Genomic DNA, 24809 nt, shown 5'->3' with positions numbered 1-24809 from the left:
GAACCTTCAAGAATAAAGATATCTAGGGGATTTTTAGTAAGCTTACATTTCTTTACTTCTACGCTTAACGCTATTCTTCTCTTCTTAAAAATTGAGAGTTTGGACTTATCGGAACTTATAGTTTAACATATCCTAATGGGACATGGAAGATAGATAGATAGATAGATAGATAGATAGATAGATATTTTATTAATCCCCAGGGAAAGATATATATTTGTATTGCGACAGTCCTACTATTATCACTCACTTGTACACAATTTAAAAAAATGTCCTGTTGTAGTTAGTTAAAAAAAAAAGTTTTTTTCTGTGTAAAATGCTGTTATCATAAACGGTGAGAAACCTGTGACATCTCAAACTTTATTGTGATAGCCAGGCAGTCCGGAAGTGACGTGTTTGTTTTTTAAAGCTACGTCACATGTTACCAGCCAAAGGCGGCACAAACTCGAAATTTGAAATCTGCGGGCTAGCGAGCTCGTTGCTAGCATACACTCCGGGTTTATTATCACTGTTTTTTAAATTGTTTTACTTAAACCATGGCGTCGTATCATCCTATTTTACAACAAGCTAAACCGAGGTTTGAATCCCCCGCCAAGGTGTTTGCAAAGCTGAAATCCAAAGTGCAAAGACAAGAGTTGTGCGCGAAAGAGGGGATTCTTAGCAACGTAGCCACTGAGCCATTGTACGCAGAGAAACACGGAGGGGATTTTACGTCGCCCAGGAAGACAACAGAAAGCACATGGATGACAGAGGAACTCAAGGAGAACCAGAGGTTTGGCCCCTATCGGAAAGAAGCACAGATTTTGACCCTCTCGCCCATAAAGAGTCCCCAGAAAACCTGTGGAGCTTCCTTCTTAGACTTTAGCAGCAAGCCTCTGGAGGAAGCGACCCCGTTTGGTGGGTACACGCCGAGAAAGAAAGCCTTCCTGGAATCTACAGCTGTGCATCATCCCAACTCTGTGTTCAACAGAACAACACACACAGAGCAACCTCACAGACACCTTGATGGTGCCATGGTGAGCGGAAGCAGGACTCCAGTGAAGATCCAGCCAGAGGGCTGGGACTGCAGGAGGGGTGTGTGTGTAGAGGAGTGTGTTCCAGACTCTGTGTTTTCCCCCATGAGGAAAAGGCTGAGGAAGAGAAAACTGGAGCAGCAGGACTTTAACAAGGTCAGCAATGAAGTTATCAGTCAGCCTCAGGAGAGGAAGACCTCCAGTGCTTGCAGTGAGGATGACATCCCCGGCGACACTTACATGGAGGATCTGGGCCATGTTAGAAGGTTCTCTGCTGACCAACCAGGGATGAGCCAGTTCAGTCATGAGGCCTTGTTACCATCGATGCCCACAGCTGTTAAACGTGAGATATTATTGCTGCATGTGTTCTTAATGGAAGTCTGTACACCTGTGTTATTAAAGGGAGTGGTTAAGCTTCTGTACCACTTTGCTGTAAGACTGTCAAAATTTGACTGTATAACTACAGTATAAAAAAAGTACATAGACTTAAAAACACTACATCTATCTCAAATGCATAGAAGAGGAATAAATCAAGTTTAAACTTCAGGAAAACTCCTGTTAAGTGTTAAAAATGGCAAAAAGGACAATATTTATGTACTCAGATGTTCCTAATGTGTTGTGGAATCTAGACCATGTGACAGACTTTTACTGTAATTTCTGATGCCTAAAAACAAGAGCATGCCTTAAATTTCTCTTATTGTGCAACCCATCTTTGTTGTTTTTAACAGGTTGCCAGGTGGTGGCAGAAAAATTCCCCCCAATGTCTCCAGCCAAGATGTTTGCTTACATGAAGGAGAGGAAGAGTAAAGCAGAGCAGCAAGAAGCCCACCAAGTCAGCAGCAGCACAAGGGATCTCTTTGATGAAAGTAAGATTAGTATGAAGTAAAAAAAAAACACTTGATTTAAATTTAAAGAGCAGACAAAGATTTTTTTTCTCGCTTGCATATTGCACATCATGTTATCTTTTTGGTAATGGTAGCTATTCTTTTCAACAGATGATTTCCATCAGTCCAGAGGTACATCTCCCTCCTTTATTCCTGAATATATGAAAGCTCCAGACAGTATGGGTCCAGCCAATCAGTCTCCAGAGAAGTCAGCTGACAGTCAGTCAGACACAGACCCCTCTGAGGATGTCCTAAACCCTGCTGAGCCATTACAGCCTGTTTTACTCGAAGACCCTCTTGTACTCAATTCACCAAGGATCACCATACCTAAGAAACAAGCCACTGTGTTCAAGCGAAACAAATGGCCTCAGACAGTGAAATTCCCCTGTGTGAGTGGAAGTTTCAAATAAAAACATCGAAGTGTTTGATATTATGGGTAATGTTTTAAGATATTCTAATTGAGAATTTGACCTCATGACTGAAAAATGTAAGCATCTTTACTTTTTCATCTTAATTCAATTTTCTGTGTCCTTCAGTCCTTGATCTGTTTCCCTCTTTGGCAGGAAAGTGTGATTCACCTCAAAAAGTGGTATCTGAGCAGGAATCATAAGGGCATATATGTCCAGGGAAACTGCCAGTAAGTTTTCAATGATAATAGAATTTAAACTTTTATTTATGAAGCTCACATTCAAGATTTTTTCGCTTAAGAATAGGTGGTGTAGAAAATAATTCAAGCATCAAAATTTTGACTACCTTAATTCATTGTGATTTAAATAAGAGGAAAACAAGTTTATCATTACTGATTTTAACATTGTTTAAACAGTTTGAGTCATATGGGACCAAATTTTTTATGCTTTTGACTCTAGATAAAATGTTATTTAATTGTTCAACCATTTTTCTTCTCAGGGATAACAACGTACCGTGGACCAGTAATATCATTTTGGATCGGGTCAATAATCATGTTTTGAAGACCGTTTCAGGAAGAGTTTACATCTTGGTAGGCAAGATGAACTTGAAGGCTGACTCTGGTAATATATCTTCCATCTAAGAAATCTATAAAAATGCAAAAGAAATAAAGAAAACTAGATAAAGAGCTTTATAAATATTTTACATTTTAATAATACTTTTCCTTTATCTGCCCCTTTCTGCTCGCAGGATTTCCCAAGTGGTTTTTGAAAAAGTTTGTTGATGGTTTTCCTGCAAACTGGAAGGCACTTTATGAGAAGTTTCTGTCAGAAAAAAAGTAAGAGCATGTCTGTCACTCCTGAGCCACCTGCAACAGAGGGGCAAAAAAGAATTCAGTTTGTCAAAACTACTTTCACTCATAAGCTGAATTGAATTTTGTTGCAGCAGAGGGACAACAAGGAACAGTGAAGCGAGTGGCAACAAGGCACGGACAAAATCTGAGACTTCCTCTGTGTCTGTGAAGCAGCACAGGCAAAAACCTCTAAAAACGCGTAAGTATGAGAAACATTTCAGCCAGCTGTTTTTAAAAAATTTAAATTCATTTACATCACTGTAAAGTCTTAATGTAGCAGCTTTAACCTCATATTAAACAAAAATCCAGGTGGAAGTGATTAGTTTGAATGAGTTTATGACAACTGCAGCTTCAGTGATGCTCTGAACTAAGTATTTGTGTCCGTATGCTTACAGTGCTGAGACTAAACTGGTATGATTTGCCACGTTGACCTTCTCACTTTATCATGTTTTCAACAGTTTGGTCTTTATTAAGTAGCATTGATGTTTAATGGTTAGTGATGCTGGTTGAAATTGTTTTGGTTTATTTTTTGTCCCATCAGTTAGGTTTGTCCCTTACTTGCGCTGATTTTTATAGTACTGTGAGGTAGTATCGCATCTCTAGTTAACTCCGGGATCATGCACTGGGAAGAGAAAGAAAATCGATAGGTGGATAGATCAGCAAATTGTTACACCAAAGCTGATTTTATTACCATGAAAATTTTTTTCTTCTCTTCAGCTGCCTCCTGTCCTCCCGCCCCTGTGACTTCAAATCAAGTGTCCCGGAGTGGTCGCACGATCAAACCCCCACTGGAGTACTGGAAAGGCGGGAGAGTCATTCTGGATGCACATATGAATGTTACCATCCATGAATGTTATGAGAGCTCCATCTGCATCCCTGTAAGCACTTAAAGATGATGTGAGCTGTTAATTTGATGATGTGCAAACAACTGATTGTTTAAACTCTACTTCTCACAGGAGGTCAGTACACGAGTGTCCGCGAGGGCATCAAGGAAACCTGCCCGTGTGTTCCTCCCATGTGCTGGAGGTAAAGATAATCAGGAGCTGTAGTCTTAAAATCAAGAGAGAAGTAGTATGTTGAATACAGACAGATTGTTTTCTGTGTCCAGATCAGTCTAGAAGTGAATTGACCAGCAACCAACAGGAACCAGCACCGCAGAGGAGGGTCAAGGCCCAAGTCAGCAAAAGCAACAGAGCTAAAGTTAATCTTGAAGAGAAGCCCTTGTATTTACCAGAGCCTCCTGTGGAGGTAAAAAGCAGCCCTGACGAGGGCTCCAGCAGAATGACAAGATCCAGCAGAAGGCGTCCAGCTCCAGAGAAGAGGCTGTATGTGGATGCTGTCCAGCAAATGGAGCCTGAAAAATATTTAACAAAGAAGTCAAAAAATCAGACACAGGGAACAGCAAAACATTCAGGCAGAGTCTCTAAAAGCAAACGGGATATCCTGTCATCCTCAGCATCTCCCTCTGCTCATGATCAGTCTTCAGATGACGAGGTTCTCTTCAGGAGAACAAGGAGGGAAAATAACAAGAGAGGTGGGAAGGATCATAACAAGCCAAGGCAGAACAGACTCTCATCGAGTCTGTCAGCAGAATCCTTTGAGGAGAGTGAGAAGGAGCTTAATAGGAGAACCAAAGGAACAAAAAATAATGATGCCACACAAACACAAGTCAGACCTAAACAGAGTAAATGCACCAAGATATCACCACCCACAAAACCTCAGCCTAAGGTGATCAACAAGAAAGAAAAGAGAAACAAAGGCAACACACAGATTCAAGATGACGATCAATTTGAGTGGACCGAGGTGGAGCTGACGAAGTTACGGGAGTGAGTATTTTTTTCTTTTTAACATACAGAACAACAGAGAACTACAGAACTAGTTTCATTTCTGCGATTGTGTTTTCTAGGGCTGTGTCCTACTATCCTAAAAACATGGCAGGCTACTGGGCAAAGGTGGCGAGGATGGTTGGGACACGTTCTGTAGAGGAGTGTCGCAAGCAGCTCATGTCTAAGGTTGCTCCTGAGACTCCCGCCAAGAAACAGAACAAACCCACGAAGCAAAAGGTGGAAGCACCAAAAGATCAAGGTAGGGTTGGGTATTAGTTTGGAATAAAGGCATTTCAAAGCCCCTGTGAGGAGTTGGAAGATTGTTATCAAACAGAGTTGAAATAAATACTGATGGCCCTGCATGAGAGGGTTTCTATACAGTAATTTCTAATAACCAGTGTCTACTGGTAAGTGTCAGATAACTTAAGTTACAGCATGCAGCCTTTATTAATTATAGATATTCTGTATATAAAATACATATCTGATAACACATCTTAAACATCAGTGAAGAGACTTGTTATCTAGCTTCACAGCATCCAGGTTTGACTCACATGAGGCAATTCATGAATGTTGTGCAGTTCCATTTAAGTCAGCCAAAAGTTTGATGCCACATGTTTTCCTTTAAAAATCAGAGAAATCTAAACCATGTGTGATGATTAAAAGGGATGAAGTTAAGTCTTGTTAAGTTTGTGATATTGATAACAGTTTGGGTTCAAACATTTATAGTTGAGAAGATGTCAGGAGAAGTGAATTTGTATGACAGAGGAGTGGACACCTAGCTTGCTCAATTAACTTTTAAGTACAATTAAAAAGCCCTTTAATCTGCAGGGATGTTTTCAGGATAAAACTAAAATTGACAGTTGTACCTTATGGAGGTGTTATTTCTGTTGTGCTAATATACTCTATACATTATACAGACATGTTCGTACAGTTGCAATCAAAGTTATTCAACCACCATTGCAAATAAGGTTTATTGTGAAAGCAGAGAGTCTGAACCATTTCCCAATAAACCTGATTTGCAACAAAGGTTGAATAATTTTGATTGCAGCTGTAACTCATTAGCCTCGTTATGTCATTAATTGAGTTTTTTTTTAACTGCAACAAACTGAGAATTTTTGATATTTTTTGTTCTATTACTTAACTTCTTGATGAGTTCCTCCAGCTTCAAATAGTCTGGCACTGTTAACGAAAGAAAACTCCCTGCATAGAAACTAAAACCTGAGACATTTTGAGTTCTTGCTCATAATGTCTGAATGATCGGTGTTCAACTTGCATGAACATCTTGTTACAGAAGTGCCTTTGATATCAGCACGTGCGGGAACCTTGAAGAGAAAGCAGCAGGTGCGTCAGTTCCTGAAGTCCATGCCCAGAGAGGATGTAGATGATGTTTTCACTTCTGCATACATGCATCAAAAACAGTTTGGGGTTTGTTTCTTTAGTTTTATTTTTAATGTGCTTTTCCAAAAAGAAACAATCTGAATAATCTCAGTCCAATGACTTTCTTTTTTTATGATGAATCATTGCTTTTGTGTATCATCATGTGTAGATGCCCTCTATATGTTCAAGTGAGGACCTTGACTGTGCTCCATCAGACCAGATGCCCCGTACTCCGGGGTCAGCAGGTTTCCCTGATGCAAAGACCCCTCAGTGTCTGGATGTCAGGCCTGACATGATCGACTCTCCAAACACGTGAGTTATCTTGACATCTAGCCCCTAAAGCCAAAGTGAGACCGTTTCAAAGTTTGCAGGAAAATAACTATTTTCAGCATATATCTTGTAACAAGGCGAAGATTGTGTAGCATTGTTGTATTTATGTGAGTGAAGTTGAGCTGCTATGCTATGATAACTTTGGAGAGCAGATGGGTTTGCCAGACTCCATGTCTGTTATCAGGCAAATATATCTTGAAAAGCTCTAGTCCACAACGTTTGTCACACTGTTCCAATCAGCGTCATTCGAGAAGAAAAAGCTATGGACGCAGTTTAGTTGTTCTGAAAACTGTTTGCAATGTCTACCTCCTGTGCAGTGATTACCTCAGATGTACAGTACCAGTCAAAAGTCTGGACACACCTTGTTATTCAAAGGTTTTCAATTAACAGGCACACCTGTTAATTGAAAACCATTCCAGGTGACTACCTTGTGACTCTAATTGAGAGAATGACAGAAGTGTGTCAAGCTGTCATCGGAGCAAAATGTGGCTAGTTTGAACAATCTGAAATATAAAACATACTCTGGTTTGTTTAACATTTTTTTTATTGTCTACATAATTCCATACGTGTTTTTTCGTAGTTTTGATGTCTTCAATATTAACCTACATTGTAGAAAATAAAAATAAAGAAAACCTTTGAATTAAAAGGTGTGTCCAAACTTGTGACTGGTACTGTAGCTTTAGCACAGCATCAGTTTTACTAGAACTGGACCACATTTCTGAAGGAAATAAAAATGAAAAACAACACTAAAAGCTTTTCATGATATGAAAGCTGTTTTTCGCTCTTCTCTAAACCTGCTTTGGCATGAGTTTGTGATTCATATGAACATGAGAAAGGGTTAGTTGTTGTGTGAGTGGCTGTGTATATAGTGCCTGCTAATGAAGTGATTAGCTTGGACGTACCTACAGTGGTAGTTCTTGTCAGAACTGGACGTCATTTCTGAAACAAGGGCAGAGAGCAACACTAACAACTTTCAATGACAGAAAAGATGTTTGCACTCTTCTCCTGTTCTGCTTCAGTGTGGGTTTGCGATGGGATTTGCAGGTGTATCCGATGGCTGCTGCTGTAGTAGCTGTTTGCCTGGATGTGCTGTGGGAAAGTGTCAGTTTAAACGGAGCAGGACCACTTTATTTTTTTTTTAAACAAGCTCAACGAGCCAAACCAACAGCTTGTCTTGGCAGAGAAGATGTTTTTGCATGTCTTCCAACCGACCTTGCCATCAATTTGATCTGATGTGTCAGGTTAATGCTATGATGGTGATGGCAAGAAACATGCATGGCAGTATCTTTATTAAAAGGAATTGTTGGAAATGAACCACCCTCATGCAGCCTCATGTTTTTTATTACGTGATGATAAAGACGGAGAAAAAAGAAATTCATGGCAAAAACATGTAATCTGCCAAACTGTGAACTCTGGGAAGTGGAGATGTCTCTGTGACTGCCCTGTGTGCATCAGTGAATATGCAGACTGCTGTCTTTATAAGGACAGATGTATGGGCAGTAACTTAAAAAATAAATCACTTAAAGTGAGTCACTCATTTTATAGTGATTTAAGATTTTATCACAGAAAAGAACTGGGCTTAAGATTTTAATTGCAGATAATGACTAACTTGCCTTCTTTATTTATTCTAAGGAGCAATGATGACAAGTACACGTACCAACTCCAGAAGAGGATGAGAAAAAATCAATATAATGTTTGCAAACAGGCTCCTTCTGCTAAGGTAACTATTTACAAGGGTTTTCTGGGCACATACCTTAGATTTCTCATTATTATGAAAACATTTCTCCTCTTTGCTTCTTTCAGATCCTCACACCATCTGCTAAGCGAACCATGAAGAGATGTGGTAACACAGGTATGAAATTAATCCATGCTGACACGTAAAAAAGGAAATACTTAATAGTATAAAAATCCGAACCAATGTCCTTGGAAGATTAGCATTCTTTTTTATTTACTACCTTATTAGGAAAACCATGGTAGAAAACTGGTCAAATACATTTTAAAACCTGTGATTGAAAGAATTTATTTCTGAACCCACATGAGTTTTGTCACTTAACAGAATTTATTCCTCCTCATTTTTACTAGAAAATGACACCTTTGTCGTTTGGGAGATGTTTCCGGCAAACGATGCAGCACTGTCTGATAGCGGAGAGGAAGAGGATTTTTACTTTTCAGACAACTGATTCAACGCAACCAAAAATGTGTAAAAAATAAATCTTAAAATGCTCCCTTGGATTAAAATCACTGGAACAGATGAGAGATGTGGTATTTTTCTTGTTTACGAACACTATTTTTAATCAGAATGGGGTGTTTTTTGCTTGTCTTTAACTCCAAGTGAGAGATAGTTCTAATGGTCAGAAAAGCTGGTGAGTGTATATTATGTATAAATTTGTGGCATTTTAGTTTGGTATATGGTTGGATTTTTTCTGTTCAATTTTGAGACATGTATGCTGACTAAAGTAGACTTACTCTACTTTATCCAAGTATGTTACTGTAAATATAGTTTCTGTTTAAGTTCTGGTCCCAAGATTCAAAACTATACTTTAAATAAACATTATGAAATCATTTCTCATGGTTTAAGGTGTACATAGTATCTTCATATGAACTGTTTTTCCTTGTAAGCATTAAAATGCTAGTGCTTCAAAAGAAAAGCTCAAAAAATAAAGATGTGATCACAGAAGTTTTTATTGTTTCTAGATTTTCTGTAAAGTACATCTGAGAAAGTTTTTGAGTTGTCAGAATCTAGCTGTGAATCTGACTGAAAATAATACTGACACCTCTTTATAACCTACAAAAGCAGACAAACCCATCAATGATGAGGGTTATATTTTCTGCACGCTAATTTGTATTGCCTTGTATCACTGCCAGAGTTTTGGTAAAACTTTTACTGTTAAAGGGAAGTGGGAAGAAGAACAAAGAGAGATGATCATATTGCTGGGCCTGGTAATCCTCTGCTGTGCTATATACAGAGAGAAACGCCCTGCACACCAAGGGACTATTTAAACTGTTTCAAAATCTTTAACCAATGCCATACAACCACATAGTGTTTGGGAACAGGGACTGGATGCAGGAGCAATGCCCCTAAGAGAGCTGATAAAGAGAAGGGACGGTACGGTGAAGCCTCAGTGTTAACCCATTCAGGCCGATTCACATAATCGGGGGAAGTAGCCAGAGACATGTAGCTAAAGTTAGCAGCCCATTAGCAGAATTGAAAGTTAGGAGAGGAAAGCCCATTATGCACAATCTAATTTGAAGTTAAATATTTTTCCGTAAATTAAACTTGTAGCCTGAGATAACTCCAAAAGCACTAAGTAAGGAAAAGACATGAGGTAAAGTAGTATCAGGGTTGGTAACATAGAGAGGAGATCATCTGCATAGAGACAGTCTATGTGTGTGTGTGTGTGCCCCCCCTCCCACAATTCCCTGTATCTCATTCTGTCTAAAGGTTATTTCGAGAGTAAGGGTGAATACCTACGGGCTCAGAAGGCATCCCTGTCTTGTGCCTCTACCTGAGTGGAAATGGTCAAACATTAATTGGTTAGTAAGGATGAGGCCATAGGTCAGGGGTCAACAACTACATTTGTACAAGGGCCAGCTATTTTCTTGGAAGATGCTCAAGAAGCCGGACTTCACAAAAACTAAAATTGAATTAATATTTTGGTTCAATTGACATATTTTTTAAAAATTATTTGTGGTTTTTCAAAAAACAAATCATTTTGCCTTTAGCAGTGGGATCAGTCCCAACTGCCTAAACAACAACTGCCACTAGGGGGTGATTGCAAAATTTAGGTATAAATTTCTGGGGCTGGCATGTCATCACTAGGCTGTATCACAGACTAGAAAGAACTGGACAAACCCCGTGTGACGTCAGTCATCTGCTTACAATAGTCGGACTCAAATGGCTCTTGAAGCCAATCTGTGGAGGCTGTTAGCTAGCATTCCGGTTGACATAAATGGAGCCTCTGCCTGCTGAGCTATCTGTCAATCAAATGAGACTCGGCAATCAGCTTTCATCCTAAATCCTAACAAAAAAATTCACCCCTGTAAAGTGGGAGCACAATAAGACACCAGCTAATGAGACACGTTTGGTGTTTTGAACCAGGCTGTAAACCAGTTTATTTCTAGTGTAAACACTGGCAGTTTAATGTGTCCAGATGGGACTTGCTGTGTTCCTGCAGCCAGCCTCAAGTGGACACTCGCTATATAGCAATTTTTTGCACTTCTGCATTGGCTTCATTTTTCAGGGCCGAAGGTTGCCGCTTGGGTTGTATGCTAAAATTCTGATTTATGATTGGTTAGAAAAAATGGCAGGAAACTGGTCTTTTGTTGTGACTCTCTAGCAGGAAAAATTAAAATCTTAAAGTGCCTAAAGTGGAGAGTTGACGTTAAAAATGTCAGCTTTAATCAAGAGCAGTGTAATATGTGTATGTGTTTATCATGCATTATATTCACTTCTAATGACTTAAGGATGGATTTCTGTAAAATGGATCAGATATTAAGCCACAGTTTTAAAGTCGATGGGGATATTGTCAAACAACAAAACCTAAATACAACATCCTCTGCACATTTTCTGATTTTGATAATCTTCTGAGGCCGGATAGGAAACTGTGGCGGGCCTGCTGTGGCCCCTGGGCCTCCAGTTGATGATCTCTGCCATAGGGGATGCATATAAAAGCTTAACCCATCAGCTGTTTGTCAGAGTAACTTTCTACCTTTTTCTCGTCATGTCGACCTTTTTTTCTCGAAATTGTATTCCAACTTTATTCTCGAAATTTCGACCTTATTCTAAACATTTCTACTTTAAACTCAAAGTACCCAGCATAATTTGTTCCTTCGCCTGTGTCCCTAATCCCCTTCCGTACTCTAAGCGTTCATTACGAGTAGGGGGGGGAAAGGCTGAGGACCAGAATCACTGCTTTAGGACCATAGACTGTAAAAGAAAAAGTCCGAAAAGAAGTTTAGGACACTCAGGTGAACCCAACTGCATTTGAAAAACAAAGTCACGTGAACCAGTGTCACGTGACCTCGGTTTCTATATAGCGTCGTCTGTCCTCTCAGAGCAGAGCAGAGTTTGGATCACTGAATGGAGACACGATGAATACACTGTGAGTTTCCAGTCATGGTTGTTTATATGAATATTTAGGCGACAAGGGAAGGCAGATATTGGATAATGCAACCCCTTTTATAACGTTACTTGTAATTTTTCGTTCCTTGTTTGTATTTTTTGTTTCTTGCTGCCTGTTATGACCTAGTTAGCTGACAGCTAGCATGATAGGAAGTTGAGAATACTGTAAATAAAGCGTGTTTGTGCAGTAAAGGTAGTGTTTTCCGACTGGTTTTGTATAAACTTGCGTATTCAGTGACGCCTATAATCTGTCCTAATGCTAAGCTAAGTCGCACTGACTCTTTCTTTGTCACCATGAAATATTTTACTGATGTAAGTGTGTGTTTTGTTTATTTGGCGGCTACATGTTTGCTTAATTTAACATCTGCGATTGTAAATTATATTCTGTAATATTTCTCCGTCTGCTGTTTCTTGTTCCACCAGGCTGACCTTCTCCCTCTCCTTGATATTTAGCTCATCGGTGTGGAGTGGATATCTGGAATATGACCAAGATGTCCTGTAAGCAGATTCACTTTAATAATAAATAAATCGTACTAGCATCTTTTTGTATGTATTTACATTCTGCAATACACAGAGCTTATTTGCCTTTATAAAAGGGGAAATCTTGGACAGTTTCCTTTTAAGGTGCCTTGTTTGTGAGTTGCTCTGAAGCTTCTTTGTAACTTTTTGGTCAAGCATTAGTCCAAAGTTATTTTCCTTAGATTTTGGTGTTATCATTCTGGACATTTCAATTTGGTTTTGAGAGCTTTTGAAGGCCATCATTTATTTCTGACAGAAATAACTGCAAATGAATCGACAAACAGTTGTGTTAAACTGATTGATCCACACTGATGTTTTTTATCAGGTCATGTAAGAGTTTATTTATAGAGTGCATTTAAAAAAAACTCAGTTGACTACAGTGGTATAGAGGCTTGAAATAAAATACAGAAACAACATATATGAGGTATAAAAGCACAAAAATGACACAAAATGAACAGCAATAAATGGTAGAAAATCAAGCCAAGTTTTATATAAAAATCTGTCGGTTCTGCAAAAATCTGCAGACTCACAAGAAACCAGTTAACAATTTTTAAATTAAAAGGGAAGGGTTTGTTGGAAGCCATACATGTTGCAGTAAAGACAGTTCAAACCCTCAGGATACCAGAGGACTGGACCCATGTTGGCCGGGTTGAACCCAGAGAGGAGCTGCAGCTCACCTTCGCCCTGAAACAGCAAAACACTGACCTGCTGGAGGAAACACTCAGACTGGTGTCAGACCCTGACTCAGCACAATATGGTATGGCTTGATCAGATTTTTTCTCGTTTTCATCAAGTAAAAAATAAGTTTCACATGCTTGTTACACTCCCACTTTTATTCTCTTCCTTGTACTGTGCTGAATCACAGGAATGTAACCTCACTTGTTTTGACCTGGTAGACTAAAAACCGTCTAAAACAGGGATAAGACCTTGATAAGGGTTGTATTATTGTCCTCAGGTAAACACCTCACCATGGAGGAAGTTTCTGCGCTTGTGCGCCCGTCTGACCTGACCCAGAAGGTGGTTCGTCATTGGTTGCAGAGTCATGGGATTACAAACTGCCTCACTGTTCACACTCAGGACTTTTTACAGTGCACCATGACTGCAGAGTAAGCAGATTTTTAAAAAGTTACATCCATACTGCTTACTTGACAATTATTCTTGCTTGTGCTCAACACAGTTAGGTCAGAAAACTTGCTTTTTTTGTCTTGGCTCCCACTGTGTGTGAATCATGCTAAGACCACACTCTCATCTCATGAGGCTGTTCCTCTTCTGTGGTTATTGGCTAAAATCAAGTTTACTTTCAGCTACAGGCTTTTAAAATTCACAAATCTAGGTCAACCTTATGAGAGAGAAACACCTCATTCAAAATTACCCTGATAACTGAATTACTTTACAGATAGCAGTGGAGCAGCTGCCCTTGTGCAGTTAATTACAGGAGTTGGTTTAGTTTTGTTAACAAGACAATAATGTTCTCCGTTCTTATACCCGTTTGTAGACCAGTGGATTTCTAGAAATTCAGGCTCTGGTTGTCTGTCTTTTGGTGTTTTAAGGATCGCAGAGACACTTCTCTCAGGTAGCAAGTTCCACCGTTACACCAGACACGGCCAAACTATAGTGAGGTCTTCGGCTCCATACTCTGTTCCTGATGAAGTTCACCAGCATCTGGACTTTGGTGAGAACTATTCCATTTACTTTAAAATGTTGTTTTTATTTGTTATTTGTGCTTACCTTTAATGGGATTTACACTCACAAGGCTGAAAAGATTGAAAAAAAACCAAACATTTATTTACCTCCACAGTTGGAGGGCTTCATCGCCTCCCTCCTAAAAGGCAGGACCTCACCAGAGGAAGGATGCATAAAGAGTCAAAGCCGGGCCTGCACTTAGGAGTGACTCCTGCCATCTTAAGGGGCCACTACAACTTGACAGCAGCTGATGTGGGAAAAGCTAAAAACAACAGCCAGGCTGTGGCTCAGGTGCGACCATGCCAGAATAAGTGTCATTGAAATGCTAAATTGGTGCAGCGGAGACTCGTGTGCATTAGCAGACAAGTTTGACTGCCTACGTGATGGTGAATTTTTGAGACTGATGTACCAGTATTGGAGGGTAAAAGTTCAACAATTATTGACATACAGTAGATGTTTTGTCTATCTTGCATCTTTAAGGGCTACACAAAGGACTGTGAGAGGCTACTTCTTAAACAGATTATTCTGAGTTATATATTTCATCAAAATGCATGTTAAAAACATTCACTACGATACTGATACATCTCTGTAGACCTATAATGGCGCCATAATTTCATCTGACTGACTTTGGTTGGAACTAGTAATTCCACCATAACTTGTTGTACTTTTTCACTCAGGGTAGCTGTTTTGTCTTGTAGTTCCTTGAGCAGTACTACAGCCCTGCAGACCTGGCTGAGTTCATGAGCTTGTATGGTCGGAGCTTCCAGCATCTCTCCCAGGTGGACCGCGTCGTTGGCACTCAGGGTTCAGGGAAGGCTGGTCTGGAGGCCAGTTTGGATATAGAGTACATCATGAGCACAGGGGCAAACATCCCTACCTGGTTTTTCACCAATCCAGGTGTGTGCCTGCTTTGGCTTAGAGGATTAAAAATACTAAAATGTTTAAAGTTTAGATGTATTTGTTTGTTATAGAAACTGTAACCATAATCACATTGAAGTGTTGCTAATTAAAGAAGTATGAACATATCAGATGTTGAGCTGCTGAGAAGGTCATGCAATGGGATTATAAAATAAAACAAAACTACCAATATTGTCATACAGAATCATTGTTAAAAGACTCATCACATTCCTTCATCGTCCTTTAGGTCGCCATGAGTCTCAGGAGCCGTTCCTCCAGTGGATGGTTTTGCTCAGCAACATGTCAGATCTGCCCTGGGTTCACACCATCAGCTACGGAGACGACGAAGACAGCCTGTCCACTGCGTACATGATGCGAATCAACACAGAGTTCATGAAGGCAGGCGTCAGAGGAATCTCTCTGCTCTTTGCTTCTGGTAAGTCAGACTGCAATTTTGTGTGACATTTAGTCACATGCAGCGACTCCACTTGTTCCTGTTTTACTTTTAAATCAAGTCTAGCCTATGAATAAGTTCTTGCTTCCAGTTACACTGCCTCCACACAAACGACGCTTAATAAATGCAGGTGTGTGAACTTCTTTGCAAGATAAGGTGATAATTTAAGAATGATAGTGTCCTTTTTTTGACTTTATTTCATTATGCTCACTTCAAACTTGTTTACACCTCTGCTGTTTTAAATAAATAACCATGATCCAAGAAGTGTGTTTTCACAATGCTTAATCTTTTGCAAAGTTCAGGGCATTTATCACTAACATTTTGTTGCAGATTGCTGGTGTGTCATCTTTTGTTTGGCATTTTTTTTTCTGAGACCTTGTTGTATGTGCAGGTGACAGTGGTGCAGGCTGCAAACATTTGGGTGGGGGACAAAACTCCTTCAGGCCAAGTTTTCCTGCATCAAGGTAAAATTTAAAATTGAGTAAATCCTGCACTATGCTTGGTAAAAGTTTAATACAGTGCCAAGGTTAGGCTACATTTTTTTCCTGCTACAATGGTGCTATGCCAGATTATTTCAATCACAGAACCATAAATTTGTGTTGTAATTTAGCCGCCAGACAAGACGGACTACACGAGTTCACAATCAGTTAATCAATGTGATGACATTGGAAAAAGGAGGGTGGGGATTTATGACATCCAGAAGAAGTCTGCAAGCAAACATACTTTATTTATTTATGATGTATTCGTTTGTCTTTCCAAACAATATGATCAATGATACACTAGCTCGATGCCAATGCTAACAGCAGTTACTCACTGTCTTGCCGAAGTATCTATTTCTAGCCTATTTGTCTCCCTTTTCAATCAGTTGTGGTCATCCCTGGATGATAAAGGCAGGGATATTGTTACCAGAGCTCACCAAACATTTCCTCTGTCTCATGCTTCATTCTCACAGCACCGACTTCATCATTTTACCATTTGGTTTGTTTACATTTGTGACTGCTGCACATGCAGAGCACTCTGTGCTCTTATTGGTCAACATCACTGACTCACAAAACAAATGGAAGGACGGACAAAAATCGAACATCTTACACTTTCTGTAGGGAGGTTGTAAGGTGTCCCAGATGTGTTCTTGTTTTTTGTCCACTATGACACACTACATGGTGAAACCACACATTTCTGGGGCCGATGGGTCCTGAAACCTTACAACTTACAACAGACTGGGTTAAAATCATGCTTTAAACATGTATAGTAGTCTGACCTTGGCTTTTGTCAAACATTTTCTACTCTTAATAGTCAAGAAAAGCACCAAACGTATGGCTCTATGTCCTGTTTCCTTTTTCCCAGCCCTTATGTGACTACAGTAGGAGGAACCTCATTCAAGAACCCTTTTAAGATCACGTATGAAGTGGCAGATTACATCAGTGGAGGAGGCTTCAGTAACGTCTTCAAGATGCCTGACTACCAGGTGAGTTCAGGTCATCATCTCCTTAAACGCTTAGTGAATACAGTTGAATTCATGCTGTTGTTTTTGTTTTTTCCTCAGGTCAGTGCCGTGGAAGCGTACCTTAAGAGTGCAGCAGCGACGCTTCCTCCTCAGGGGTATTACAACACCAGTGGCAGGTCCTACCCAGACATGGCTGCTCTGTCTGATAACTACTGGGTGGTATCCAACAGAGTGCCAATCCCGTGGGTGTCAGGGACCTCGGTAAAATATTTTAGTTTATATTAAAACATTTTTAATGAGCCAAAAATTGATGTACAATAATATCGTTAGGTTTAGAAATATGTGTGTGTGTGTGTGTGTTTTTGTTGTTTTTTTTTTTTTTCAAATATCTGAATTTAGGTTTAACCTGAGAGGCTATCAGGGTCACTATTTAACCATAAACTCTGAACCTCATTTTCACCAGTAATGAATCAAGGCAAAAAAGCACTGATGATAAATGATTCTGAGATTTAAAAATAAGTCAAAGTGAAATGTTTAAAGGCTCAAAATCTGGGATAAAAGGCAAAAATATAAGAAAGATAGTAAAAATCACACATTTAAAAGGTCAAAATATGAGATAAAGTGCATAACGTGTTTTTAAAGATCAAAATATGAGATAAAATACATAATGTGTTTTTAGAGGTCAAAGTAGAGATAAAATACAAAATCGTTAGTTTTAAAGACCAAAATATGAATTTGAATTTTTAATGGTCAGTTTTAGAGGTCAAAACACAATGAAATTTGAAATTGGATAAAAAGGTCAAAGTATGACTTAATAATTAAAACTGTAAATCTAAGAAGTGAAAATATAAGATTGAAAAGTCAAAAATTATAAAATGTAAAGGTCAAAATATGAAATAAAGTCAAAATAATAAGCTAAAGTCTGAATTGTGAGTTAAAAAATTGAAAATATTAAACAAAACACAAATTAAGTTCTTTTCCACATTTCCTGACATTTTATCCATTTTCTTTTCTAAATATTTTCCTTTTAAATTTTTAAACTTAACAAGGATATTTTAAATCATCAAGGTTAAGTTCACATTTTATTCTGGAGGAAATCTGCAGATGTCATGCTGTTGGGCCAATTAAAATTAAAAATATATGATCTTGCACACCAGGTATAAATACCACAGGCCGGATTTGGCCCCACGCCTCAAGTTTGACACCACTGGGCTAAACAGTTAATTTCAGCTCCCAGAATTATGAAAATAAGATAAATGAGATTATGTGTATGCTGCGTAGTTCATGAAATGACATAATAACCTCAGTAAGAAAACGCATCCGTATAAATTTCAAATAACTTGCACAAGTTTGACATTATTGTGGTGCGTGCCCCTCAACATGTCAAACTTACTGACTTATTTGAGTTTTATACACAGATGTAGATGTTAAATAGATGTGTAATTGTGCTTAAATCGTGATATCAGTGTCAAAATAATTGTCTTTATGATTTTTGCTATAACCTAGCAGCCCCATCTATCCAGCAGCCAAGAGTATTTTTATGGAAAATGATTAATTAGCTTAGTGTATCTTAAAATGTTCTGTTTTAGCATTTGATTTTGCTTTTATAATTTAATTTTTTGGCTGTTAAATTCCCATTTAATTCACTTACCTAATAAAATGCTTCATTTCTGCCAGCTGTAGTTTTAAATACTAAAACTTAAACTGCATAATAATTTGAACTTGAAAAGAAAGCCAGATTAACTGTTTTAGAAAAAGCATTTCCTTCCTAAGACTAACCAAAAAAACAGAGAATGGGATCTACATTTTGTTAGTGTTGCTTGTGTCCTCCGGTGATAACATTTGGAAAATAAACTCTCCATACAGGGATCTGAAAGTGTATTAAAGGCACTCAGTATTCCTATCTGCTGGACTTTCTTCTCATGAGTTGATTGATATTGAGGACAAAGATTGTTACCTAGCAGGAAAAGCTTAACATAAAGGTTTGATCAAGTTTCATTATCAAAGAGTGTAACTAAAAAAAATTTAAACAACACCTTTTTATGTCATTGGCCAGTTTATTGTTTTTGTTATTTCTCACCTGGATTGGTCATCCCCCCTAGGCGTCGACCCCTGTGGTTGGAGGGATGGTGTCTCTGATCAACGATCAGCGGCTACTGAAGGGTCTTCCCCCACTCGGCTTCCTAAACCCTCGCCTCTACAAACTCAAGGGAAAGGCTCTGTTTGATGTAAGTCAAGTTATTCCTGTAGATAAGCTTGTCTTGTGATTAATTTGATCACGTGGTTATAATAGTTTATGAGAATTGTGTGATTTCCCTTAAACATATTAACCTACTTTGTACATTCAGTCCTAATTTAAAACTCCTGCTGTGCTTGGAAGTCTTCCTTCTTCAGAAATACACTGTCAGAAATTATAAACTCAGTCATGTTTGCTATTGAATAAATTGTCTAAGAAGCTTAAGTCCTTAGCTCTATCATATGAAAAGAGCTTATAGGTTTTGTCCTTGTTTATAAAAATGGAGAGAGAGGGCTAATATTTGACTGATTTATTAATCTGATTTAGAACAAAACTACTTCTAATGAGCATCAATGACAAAACATAAAAGAACTGGTTATAAACCTCCCTGCCGTTGTCCAAAGAGTTAAAAATATTGGCTTCATAAAATCAGACTCAAAGCAGACAAACTTTATTGACCAAATTGATTTTGATTCAAGTGAAAATGAGTGTGCAAAAAAAAAAGTTTTTAATTTGCAGCTTTTCACATATTAAAATTATTTGAGGTTTTGTTTCGTATGTTTAAAGCAGCTTTCTAAATTTGGTACGGCACTGAGTTAAAGCTAAGCTTCTTTTATCATCTTTCAAAACAAATTTCTGTACATGCTTAAACACACAAGAACAAATATGAGTTAAAAAATAGTAGAAAATAACACAATAAATAAGCTTTAAATATGAATGAAATATAGTTGTAGTACTGAAAATGTTTGAATATCAAGCTCAACTTGAATTGAAAGCTAGTACAAAGTGGTGGGCTTTGAGCAAAGATTTAAAACTTTCCAGGGTCAGAGCAGATCTGATCTTCACAAGAGCATGTTTTTGCATCAAGTCAGCAAAATAAGAAGCTGCCAGTCCATGTGAAGTTTTGAACAAGCATTAAATCTTCAAAATATGTTGAAGCAAGGAAAGACAGGCCAGTGTGTTTCAAAGCCCTTTTTGCAACATATCTTAAAATCACGATCGTCCCTAAACTGTTATTTTTCCTTACTTGTCTCCAGGTCACTGAAGGCTGCCACCTGAGCTGTCTGGATGAGCAGGTTCAGGGTAAAGGTTTCTGCTCTGCACCGTCGTGGGACCCTGTCACAGGTTGGGGTACACCAAACTACCCAGAACTACTGGCTGTCTTGTTAGCGCAGTGAAAACCTGCAGGTCAAAGAGTTGAACCATCAGTCTCTGTCTGAGAGCAGGTACTACACACACTTCATCTAACTCATGACCGGTGTCTGATACTTAAGACACAGAGGAAAACTCTGCCTACTCTTCAGATTCATGCTTATGCTTGTTTAAATGTTTTTATCCAGCGTCATCACATTTTTTTTTTATCTAAGGATGCTCTCAACAGTTCTTTTTTCTCTCAAAGGCTTTAAACTGTTTCCTCAAATACTTTTAGGTCAGGGATAGTGCTGATAGGGATTTTTAAAGCTACACAGTAGCTGCATATATCTGCTCTACACTGCGTTTTAACTGACCTAGATTTTTTTAAACCTGCAGGCAGATTAACAGAAATGTTCGCCTTAAATTCATGCCTCTTAATACACAGCAATGAAAAGTTTCAGGTAAACTGAGATTTGCTTAACAAAGAAAAACACTTGAAAGCTATGCATAAAGAAAATGAACATCAAAAATATGCGCACTAGTCGTCAGAATATTTTTAATGTCCTTTTTATGTCAAAACTGCCTACTATGTCAGATTTCAATGAAAAATCTACCACGCGGATGCAATAATTTACTAGATAAGGCTTTTATTGTACACAAATAGGGAGTAAGACTGATGGCAAAATGTGTGTTATATTGTTTTGCAATTGTACTGCAGGGATGAGTCAGATACAAGTCGTTAGATTTATTAAGAAATGCATGCATGCTGTTCTGAAATGTCACCAATGAATTTTTGATGAAGTAGAAACATGAATTGTGTTGTTCAAGATCTGCAGGACCGTTTTTGAAATTTTATTTTACTGTGGTTTGTTGCTTTTTGTTCTGCGGCTGTGAACTAACCAAATGCACTGAGACATGTGGGTTTTAAGTGATTCTGCTTTCTACCTACTGGCATTGTTGCACATGCTTTCATCTTTTACCCATGTACACCCTTAAATCTACTGTATTTAAATGTGACAGACTGTCTGTCTGTGTATGTGAGTTTTATTAAAGCTGGTGTGAAATATGAGTACATGTTTTCTTCTATTTCAAAGACTGCAGCGATCCAGGAGATCGGTCAGCAGCCTTAACTTTAATTGGAGTGAATGCAGATGGGCACATTGCGGCTTGTATCCATGTTAAATAATCAGTCAGCTATCACAGTCTTCTAAAGAATGAGTCACATGAAACAGCAAAAATATTGTTAAATTACCTCTTATTATTAAATGACAATTATAAATTATGGTAGATTAATTTAGATATGCAGAATTAAAAACAGTACTCCAGAATGTCCAGCAGAGGTTGCTCTCTACAACTCTGAAATATAGCCCTTTGTTATCTTTATCAAATACTATTGAACATGTGTAAAACACCATGACTGATGAGTGGCTTTTCTTTGATAGTGTTTGTCCTCAACTCTTTCAATCAGCAAGTAACAAAATTAGCTAGATCTTGATGGGTGAGAAAGGCAACACTTCAATAAAGATGACTGATAAATGATCAAATCTGTGGTTGAAAACTACAATTGGCAGTCTCAGAGCAGGAAAATTTGCACAGATGGACTTGGGAATATCATAGCAATATCAGTTGAATATTCAGGATTATTTAGAGTAAAAACTGATCTAGATGTTGTATCATGGAAATAACCTCTGCATGATTCAGGAGTGAATTGCTATGCCAAAGAATATGCAGTGAAAACAGATATGCCACATTTCTTCTTCACTATCTTTTTTTTTTTTTTGTCTTCTGTGATTGTAAGTTTTCCATCTGTGGTCTGCTAGTTGGGAAAAAAACAAGCAATTTGAATAGATCATTCTGACTGAATCATTTTTAGATTTTGGTTTAATACAGAACCTTATTTTAAGTTGTAGCAGTTATGAAAATCACAAGGTTTCATTTTTTTAAGTTGCAGTGGTGTTGGAAAAATGATTGTTATATCAAACATTGTTTTTGTCACTCCCCCTGTTTGTTGTGGGTCATGTGATAAAGAAATAAGAATCTAAAATCATTCAGCTGTTGTGACATTTTCACTTGAAGTTGTTGAAATATGGAAGTGAAATGACTGTCGATCATGTATGTACAGAATGCTGAAAATAAATTCACTAAAATGATACAATTTTTCTCGGTGTTTTCCCCCATTTTTCCTAAAGAGGAAATTAAGTGTTAAGTACTTCATCAATTTACTTTGGAAAAATGAGAAATTCATCATACATTTTAAAAAAAGGAAAAGTAAAATTCTAAAGGCTTCTCCATGAACACCAGTAGATTTGTGTGCTTAAACCATTCAGCAGTCACTACGTTTACAAGCACGTTCTCTGTTAAGTTGGGGTGGGAGTTAAAAATGTGTCCACTAGAGGTCACTGTGTCCACCTCTGTCTGATCTCAACTGTTCTGCTGTAGTTTTCTGTGCCTTGGTGAGCTTACATCCTAAATTCTTATATGGCCTCAAGAACTTACACAGTATCCATCTGTGTTTCCTCAAAAAGTTCCATAATTTTTAGACTATTCTCTGTTTGTTTTGCTGCTCTCTGTATCCATATGCATACAGAACATAAATGAGAGCGCACATGAGCCGACGGTCCAATAAAATGATTGTCAGGAATTTTTGTTTGAAATGTAAAGAGTTTTCTTTGACACATTTTTGCCATTTTTATTAGATTTTCAAGACCAGCATTGGAGAAATGTTGGAAACTGAAACAGTTTCTGTTGTTGGACATGTTCAGGCATTATTCTGTAATTTTGGGAGTATCTTGTCTTGCCAGTTTTTTTTCTTGCAGAATTTTCACCAGAATCTTGCCATTATTACAAAAAACCTATTTCATTATTTAGGGGTCAGACACAGCATCACCGTAACTGTATTGTGAGAAATTTTCTCCTAATTTAACCTTAACCATATGTATGGACGGTGCCATCATGATCATCAAAGTTAAATGCCTTTTATGCTTATATTTTAGATGATCTACATAGCTGTAGAAAGCCCCCTGTCACTCTTGTCTTTAAAAGTTTATTAATATAATAATAATATAATAATAATAATAATTGAAAATATAAAAAATTTAAAATTGCTGGCAGTATTAAAAAAACATAACTTGTTTGCAGTGTTTTGTGTACTTGCAGGAATAGTCTCATGCGTCCATTCTTTGCACTGTTTGGTTTGAGAAAGCCTTATTGTTAACCCACATTCTTCCCCATTTCCTGCTCTTTCCCAAGATGATCTGGCCCCCTAGTGAGCCACAGTCTATTTTCTGTGAGAGTCCTTGGCCTACTTTGTCCCCACTCACCTCCACGTTGGACTTCCTGTCTATTTTAGATACAGGGAGATGTCTGTGGAGAGCTCAATTAATAGGGCTCAGTGTCAAAATGAGGCTCAGTTAAACCTATAAATACAGGCCTTTAGTACAAAGTGACATTGACACATTTTCATCTCGATGAGACTTGAGGAAAGAACTTCAGCAGCTTCAGGAGGTTCCCTGCAGCTGTTTAAAAGCTTCTTACAACAAGGTGACTGTATTGTTTTTCTTTCACTTGTGAGTAGAAGCTGTAATGTATAAGAGTGTGAATTTGAGTTGATAACTTGACCCAACAAATCGTTTCCGCTTTGACTTAAGTAGTGTGACTTAACACCTTGCTTAGCCTTTCAACATGGAATCACTCAAACCAAGACCAAACCTAAACATTGGACATAAAAGCCAGATTGAGTCAGACATTTGTACTAAAAATAAATTTTTTTCTGAATTCTAAATATTTGCTAAGATCTCCCATTCCCACTGCCAAAGACTGGGTATGCTATAGACTGTTTGTACTTAAAAGAAAAATAAATGGCATTGATATTGTGATAGTACATTTTTAAAAACTAACTCAACATCTGGCTGTATGCAAAAGCCCACAGCTATGCTAGTATAAACGTATGTTAATTTGGCCAAGCATTAGTACATGCTCCAACCCTGAACATATTAAGCTCCCATGGTATTCTAAAATATAACTAGGTCAATCAGTTAACATTAATAAACAGCTGGTAAATAGATGAATGGTATGTTCTGGCTAACTGTTGCCCTGTTAAAATGCTGGGCTGTTTTTTCACAAGTTTTTTGATATCATGGATTACATTGCTGTGTTGCAAATATACAGGTAAAAGGTCTGGGAATGTCATATATACACAAGGTTTTTGGCCATTGGAAAAAATTGCTAAATTAAAAAGGGTTAGTCTGAGTCTGCAAATGTCTATATATTGAGACTTACTTTGTGACTTTGAGGACATCAACTTTGCCCCATCTGCAGAAGTGCTTCCTCAGCAGGACCTGTTCAGTTTGGCAAACTCCAATCCCACCACATGAGGTGAAAGCTTCAGCCAAGTTCCTGCTCTGTGACAACTGGCGGTGAAGCAGGAAACATGCCGTTAGGTAGAGTATCTGTCATACTGACTGCTCCACATGGCTCTTCCATCTCCTTGAGTCATGGAGCTTTTTATCAATGTCTCCTTATGCTGCCGGAGGCAGTTTGATCCAAGGAATTGCTTTTTAGTTTCCCTTTTTATACAAAGAAAAGTCTTGTGCAGATGTTTGGACAGACTGTCAGGTTTTCTGATTTTGATCCTTC

General features: G+C 38.2%; 2 protein-coding genes across 2 annotated transcripts; both read left to right on the top strand.

Moving 5' to 3' along the window:
* The first annotated feature begins 417 nt into the window (after nucleotides 1-417).
* Nucleotides 418-8936, top strand: mis18bp1 (MIS18 binding protein 1). The gene is made up of 16 exons (XM_041812311.1): nucleotides 418-1353; nucleotides 1739-1876; nucleotides 2006-2283; nucleotides 2458-2531; nucleotides 2801-2922; nucleotides 3050-3137; nucleotides 3245-3351; nucleotides 3870-4030; nucleotides 4109-4178; nucleotides 4261-4978; nucleotides 5059-5237; nucleotides 6270-6403; nucleotides 6525-6667; nucleotides 8318-8405; nucleotides 8489-8537; nucleotides 8768-8936. The coding sequence occupies exons 1-16, from the start codon at nucleotides 534-536 to the stop codon at nucleotides 8863-8865; spliced, it is 3267 nt and encodes a 1088-aa protein (XP_041668245.1). The 5' UTR covers nucleotides 418-533; the 3' UTR covers nucleotides 8866-8936.
* Nucleotides 8937-11575: 2639 nt separating this feature from the next.
* tpp1 (tripeptidyl peptidase I) lies at nucleotides 11576-21243 on the top strand. The gene is made up of 13 exons (XM_041812999.1): nucleotides 11576-11787; nucleotides 12231-12305; nucleotides 12944-13083; nucleotides 13282-13432; nucleotides 13877-13998; nucleotides 14125-14300; nucleotides 14708-14906; nucleotides 15154-15342; nucleotides 15752-15824; nucleotides 16705-16825; nucleotides 16904-17065; nucleotides 18907-19032; nucleotides 20078-21243. The coding sequence occupies exons 1-13, from the start codon at nucleotides 11777-11779 to the stop codon at nucleotides 20216-20218; spliced, it is 1686 nt and encodes a 561-aa protein (XP_041668933.1). The 5' UTR covers nucleotides 11576-11776; the 3' UTR covers nucleotides 20219-21243.
* The last annotated feature ends 3566 nt before the right edge of the window (nucleotides 21244-24809 follow it).

The sequence above is a fragment of the Cheilinus undulatus genome, linkage group 18 (genome assembly GCF_018320785.1).
Source record: "Cheilinus undulatus linkage group 18, ASM1832078v1, whole genome shotgun sequence".
Taxonomy (NCBI): Eukaryota; Metazoa; Chordata; class Actinopteri; order Labriformes; family Labridae; genus Cheilinus; species Cheilinus undulatus.
This window is presented reverse-complemented; position numbering and strand designations above follow the sequence as displayed.